Source organism: Sorex fumeus, unplaced genomic scaffold, assembly GCF_029834395.1.
Source record: "Sorex fumeus unplaced genomic scaffold, SorFum_2.1 ptg000030l, whole genome shotgun sequence".
In the NCBI taxonomy this organism is placed as follows: domain Eukaryota; kingdom Metazoa; phylum Chordata; class Mammalia; order Eulipotyphla; family Soricidae; genus Sorex; species Sorex fumeus.
Window position 1 is genome coordinate 10,207,521 of NW_026606087.1, and position 6,744 is coordinate 10,214,264.

General features: G+C 40.8%; 1 protein-coding gene across 1 annotated transcript; it reads right to left on the reverse strand.

Moving 5' to 3' along the window:
- Positions 1–5,486: 5,486 nt before the first annotated feature.
- LOC130025389 (olfactory receptor 10Z1-like) lies at positions 5,487–6,437 on the reverse strand. The gene has a single exon (XM_056116343.1). It carries the CDS (start codon positions 6,435–6,437, stop codon positions 5,487–5,489), a length of 951 nt encoding a protein of 316 aa, XP_055972318.1.
- Between the last annotated feature and the right edge of the window lie 307 nt (positions 6,438–6,744).

Genomic DNA, 6,744 nt, shown 5'->3' on the forward strand with positions numbered 1-6,744 from the left:
AGTTTTGCTGCTTCTCTGTTCCAGCATATAGACCCTTCCCTTTGGTTAAAAACCACCTTTATTCCCTTGCTCAATAAATTTCATCTGGCCCAAAAGCAGTGACTCAGTCCCTAAAGAATGCTACTCCCCAGCTGCCCTATTTGCTGAAATTAAATATCTGACTGGTCCACGGCAGTGTAGAATATAAATAATATAGTAAAATCGAACCAATTAAAAGTAAATCAAACAAAAAACTGAAATTATCATATAACCATTAAAAGAACACAATAATTAAAAAACTTTTCCACAAATGAAATGACATACATATTCCTCAATACATTTTACCAAATATTAAGAACTTTAAATGGTGAAATAATTGAGCTGCTACAAAAATTTACTGATACAGAAAAATAAGTATGCTTCAAATCAGTGACATTGAAAGTTACCCTGATTTTCAACTTCTTCATATCTATACTTGTTCTAAACAGCTATAAACTGAATCTTCTTATCAAAAGGAACAGATGACTGGACAAACCAGCCAAAAAGGCTAATAGTGAATGGAAAAGAACAGTCACAGGTACCAGGCAGATTATGGGGGTTAAGGTATGGAGTGGACCCCCATTTTATCTTTAGCCCACATATGGGCTGGAGCGATAGCACAGCGGTAGGGCGTTCACCTTACACGTGGCCAACATGGCCGACCCGAGTTCGATTCCTCCGCCCCTCTCAGAGAGCCCGGCAAGCTACCGAGAGTATTCGATATGCCAGACACAGTAACAACAAAGTCTCCAATGGAAACGTTACTGGGCCCGCTCAAGCAAATCGACGATCAACGGGAGGGCCTTTACCTTTACCTTATGGTCTTCTGAGATCCACCAGGAGTGACTCCCGGAGCATAGAGCCAGAAGTAAGCCCTGGGAACTTCTGGGGTTCAAATAATACTTGAGAAGCCTCACAAGCCTCACAATGCCTTCAGATATCTATCTGAAAGACTGGGAAAGCATCTGAATTCCAGTCTCTATTGCTTGAGGTTGCTCCTGGGAACTTTAACTGCTCCCTTTTATGGAATGTATTAGCCTTTGGACTGAGCAGAACATCATGTGATGACTGGAAGGAATGGGAGTGAAGATAGACGGTCAGCAACTACACCACCTCCGCTTTGCTGATGACATTGTTCTAATAACACCAAACATTAGCCAAGCGGCACAAATGCTGGCCGACTTCGACTATTAGTGTGGAAAGGTTGGACTACAGCTGAATCTTACGAAGACAATGCTTATGAGAAACAAACTCATTCCTTACATTGCTGGATGGTTCCACAAAAAAATTGACCACATCATATTCAATCGACGGTTTTGCCTGACCGATGTTGCTGCTGTCCCAAAATTCCAAATGGGATTGGACCACCGTCTCCTTCATGCAAAATTCTACTTCACAGAGCAGAGAGAAAGGGCTGCAATGTTTAAGAAGAAAACTCCCAGAACGACCACCAACTGGGAGCTCTTTGGCACTATTGCGGCAACATGGGAAGATGGCATTGTTGACAACATTGACGAGGAATATGATCGACTAGTTCAGCACCTCCATGATTGTGCAAGGAATGCCAAGAGAGAGATAGCCACAAAAAAATGCCTGTCTTCAAAAACTCTTGAGCTTATTCTCCAACGTGGCTTGGCGCATGCCTCAGGCAACCGCAATCGAATGTCCGAGCTCACAAAGCAATGCAGAAATGTGATCAAGGAAGACCCCAAAGAGAGAAGAGCAGAAGTGCTGGTAGATGCAGCAGAAACTGGGAAAAGTATTCATAACGCTCGCCTGTCCTTCCCCAACTACAAGACCAAGATGACTGTCCTCCGACGTCCTGATGGATCTATCACATCTTCCAGAAGGGCAATGGAGAAGATTATCCATGACTTCTACTCAAATCTCTCCGATAGCCATGTCCACCTGCCAACATACCAAATTCCACAGGATGGATATGTTGTTCCCAATGTTCACCCTTCTGAAATCTGACACCCCATTTTGTCAGTAAAGAAACGAACAGCACCCGGCCCAGACAAGGTCAGACCTTGAACACCTGAAGAATCTGCTGTCAGTACTCATCAATACGCTGGCTCGACTCTTCACACACTACCTGTCTGAATGCAAGGTTTCGTCCCAGTGGAAAACCAGCAGGACTGTACTACTGTACAAGAAGGGAGACATCCATGACATTGGCAACTATCGCTTGATCTGCCTATTGTCTGTCATCTACAAGTTGTTCAGTTGAATCATCCTGAATAGGATTGATTGGCAGAACACTAGATGAAGGACAACCATACGAGCAACCCAGGTTTCGAAAAGGATTCAGCACCATCGACCATATCCACACGATAAGCAAGCTCATTGAGGTTTCTCAGGAGTTCAAGATGCCGCTCTGTCTAACATTCATTGATTTAAAGAAGGCCTTTGATTCTGTTGAGACGGAAGCAGTCATTGAAGTCCTAGTCAATCAGGGCATTCAAACTCAATACATCGTTCCTGACACTCCATTCGCTCTCAACGGAACGACCATCTCCGAATGCAACAGTTATGTGTACCTAGGTCGAGAAGTCAACATGACAAATGACCTGGCACCTGAGCTGCGCAGGAGGAAGAGAGCGGCTTGGAACACTGTCAAGAGCGTCGAAGAAGAAAAAAAATTTGTATATGTACTGTCAAAGTGAGCACCTTGAAGCCAGTTTTGAAAGAAGCATTATATGAGGTTCTTTCAAGTACAAGACAAACTTCCTAGCATATGACATTAAAGTATCGCACTCACGGTACTAATGGCTGCCCTCTACTAGATTAAGAAAGGTATATTTACCTCTAGCTAGTTAAGAGATTTCATACTTTTTCAATAATGAATTAATGTCTCATTCACAATGATGGTTCTATGTTTTATGAGGTATTTTTATACCCATAGAGATTTTTACTGCAATCTTTTATTAATGCAGGCACTTAAGCAGTATCTATAGTATAATATTTTCGACTATCAAAGAAATGTCCTTCTTAAGATAAAACACTTTTTACTTTAATAGTCTAATGCAGAATTTCCATTTTAAATTTTCTTAGCTCTCCTTACCTTTAATAAATTTTACATTTGTAGGTTTTACCCCCTTCAGGTAAACTCCAAAATATACTAGCAAAGAATTTTTAAAAAAGTTTTATTTTTAATGACAGGGAACACATGATTCTCACCACAATGAGACCAAAGTACATGATAAAAATTAATACAATATATTTTCAATTCCAGAGTTGAAGAATGATTTATGTGAATAAGAATATGTATATTTATATTGTATTAAGTGTTCTAATTTCTGTATTTACATAGGTTAAAATCATATAGCAATCAATCAACACAAATTGACTTTTATTGATTTATTTTATGATTATTCCATTTGCTGTTCCTCAAAGTTTTGTTGGAGCAAGCAATATGAAGCAAATTTGTTATATGTCTGTTAAGGGGGCAAGATGTTGGAATGAGAGGGAAACTGAGAAATTGGTGGAGGGTAGGTCACACTGGGGTGAGATTGTTGTTGGGCTGCATGCCTGAGACAAATGTATTATAAGCAGCTTTGTAAATTAAGGATTTTAATATATATTAAAATTTCAAAATAATAGCTTGGGCTTTCTAGGTAGATAATAATATATTGATAGGTTGTTGTCAAGGCCAGAGGTCTGACATTTTTGATGTCCTCTTTCATATTCTTTTTTTTTAAATTTTTTAATTTTTATTAGTGAAACACCATGAGGTACAGTTGTAGAATTACAAATTTTTGTGCTTGGGTTTCAGTTATACAATGATTGAGTTCCCAGCCCTCCACCAGTGCCCATTCCCCACCACCAATGCTCCCAGCATCCCTCCCACCACCCCACCCCCGTCCCACCCCACCCCTGTGGCAGGGCATTCCCTTTTGATCTCTCTCTCCTTTTGGGTGCTGTGGTTTGCAAAAGAGGCATTGAGTGGAAATCATGTTCGGTCTATAGTCTACTTTCAGTATGCATCTCTCATCCTGGAAGGGTCATCCCAACACCCTTTACTTGGTGCTCTCCTCTCTATCTGAGCTGCCTTCTCCCTCAGAATGTGCGGCTGGCCTCCAAGTCATGGAGTGAACTTCCTCATACTTATGTCAGCTATTCTTGGGTGTTAGTCTCCCAATTTGTTACTTTATATTCCCCAGATGAATGCAATCTTTCTGTGTCTATCCCGCTCTTTCTGACTCATTTCGCTTAACATGATACTTTCCATGTAGTACCACTAGTATGTAAATTTCATGACTTCATCTTTTCTAACAGCTACATAGTACTCCATTGTGTAGATGTACCAAAGTTTCTTTAACCAGTCATCTGTTCTTGGGCACTTGGGTTTTTTCCAGATTTTGGCTATTGTGGATAGTGCAGCAATGAACATAGAAGTGCAGATGTCATTTTGACTGTACTTTTTTGCCTCTTCGGGATATATTCCTAGGAGTGCTATTGCTGGGTCAAATGGGAGCTCAATTTCTAATTTTTTGAGGATCGTCCATACTGTTTTCCAAAAGGGCTGAACCAGTCGCATTCCCACCAGCAGTGAAGGAGAGTCCCTTTCTCGCCACATCCACACCAGCACTGGTTGCTTTTGTTCTTTTGAATGTGGGCCAGTCTCTGTGGCGTGAGATGATATCTCATTGTTGTTTTGATCTGAATCTCCCTGATGGTTAGTGATGTAGAGCATTTTCTCATGTGTCTTTTAGCCATTCGGATTTCTTCTTTGGGTAAGTTTCTGTTCATTTCATCACGCCATTTTTTGATGGGGTTATATGTTTTCTTCTTGTAGAGTTCAACCAGTGTTTTGTATATTCATGATATCAACCCTTTATGAGATGGGTATTGGGTAAATATCTTTTCAATTTTGTTGGTTGTCTTTGTATTCTGGTTATTGCATCTTTTGAGGTGCAGAAGCTTCTTAATTTAAGATAGAGCCATTTGTTTATATCTGTTTCCACTTGGTTGGTCAGTGGAGTGTCGTCTTTGAAGATACTTCACCTCAATATCCTGGAGGGTTTTGCCGATCTTGTCTTCAATGTATCTTATGGATTTTGGCCTGATGTTGAGATCTTTAATCCATTTTGATCTGACTTTTGTGCATGGCGTTAGGTCTAGGTCTAAACCCATTTTTTTGCATGTGGTTGTACAGTTATGCCAGCACCATTTGTTGAAGAGGCTTTCCTTGTTCCACTTCACATTTCTTGCTCCCTTATCAAAGATGCAGCTTTTGTTCTGGCTTAAATTTTCATCTCCCAGGGGTCTAGCCTTCTTGAATATGACTCTGGCATCTTTCGGATTCTAATCATACCTCAGTTCCTCCATCTCACAGGGTGTTCAGCCTTCAACTTTTAGTTCTTTAGATAACATCTCAGTTTTATCACACTACAAAACTCATTGCAAAGAAACCCTTATCTATCTGCCTGCCCGGATTGTTAAATATTTTAAAAACATGTTCAGTTTCATTTATGTGCTCTCTGAGGAATTAACTTGTTTGCATGTTCTAGTACTTTCTTCAGGGCTGTCTGCATTTCTTTGTTCCTTAGACTGTAAATAATGGGATTGAGAAGAGGGGTGAGTACTGTGTAAGTCACGGCCATCAGCATGTCTTCTCTGAATGAGTCACTGTTTTTAGGCCTCAAGTACACAAACCCAGCAAACCCATAGTGTATGGACACCACAGTGAGGTGGGAGGAGCAAGTTGAGAAGGCCTTATACCTCCCCTTAGCAGAGGGCATCTTCATGATTACAGATCCAATGAAGACATAGGAGATCATGATTAAAATAAAGCTGCCCACCAACACAAAGGCACAGAGCATAAAAATAGCCATTTCATGATAAGGAGTAAAATCACAAGCAAGGGATATAACAGGTGGAATATCACAGAAGAAGTGCTGGATGATGTTTGAATGACAGAAAGACAAGTTGAACACGATGCTGACGAGGCTCAGAGCAACCACGATCCCAGTCACCCAAGACGCCATCAGGAGCTGAGCGCAGATCTTATGGGTCATCCAGATGGCATAGTGCAGTGGGCTGTGAATGGCAGTATACCGGTCATAGGACATGGCAGCCATGGTGAAACAGTTATTGGTTCCAAAGACAGAAAGAAAAAACATCTGTGTGGCACACTCTGGAAGAGAAATGGTCTTGCTAACTGATAGTAAGTCCACCAACATGCGGGGGATGACAACCATAGTGGTACATGTCTCTGAGAAGGACAGGCCACAGAGGAAGAAGTACATGGGGGTGTGAAGGCTGTGACTGAGTTTGATGGCCGCCATGATTGATGCATTTGCAGTGATAATGGTCAGGTGGGAGAAGGAAATCAACACAAAGAGAAGAACCTGCAGGTCTGGGAAACTGGAAAATCCCCACAGAAGGAAAGTGATGATGGTGGTATGATTATTCATCCTCCTGATATGGGACAACTTTCTTTCAAAGATGCAGAGGTTCTGGAGGCTAAAGCTTTAAGAGTTTTGTGAAAATATCTTGTATGGGAGTCATCTCACCTAATTACACCCACATACTCATGTTTACAATAGCTCCAAGAAAGAAACTAGGATTTTAAAATACCTCATTGAAGTCAATCACTTGCATTCATGTGATGGAAATGCTCTTAGTTATGAGAACTCTAGGAATTTTATGAAATGTGCCAAAGTATCTTCCTAGAGTTTAGTCATAAAATCATTATTTCAATTTTCAATAAGGTTCTGCATT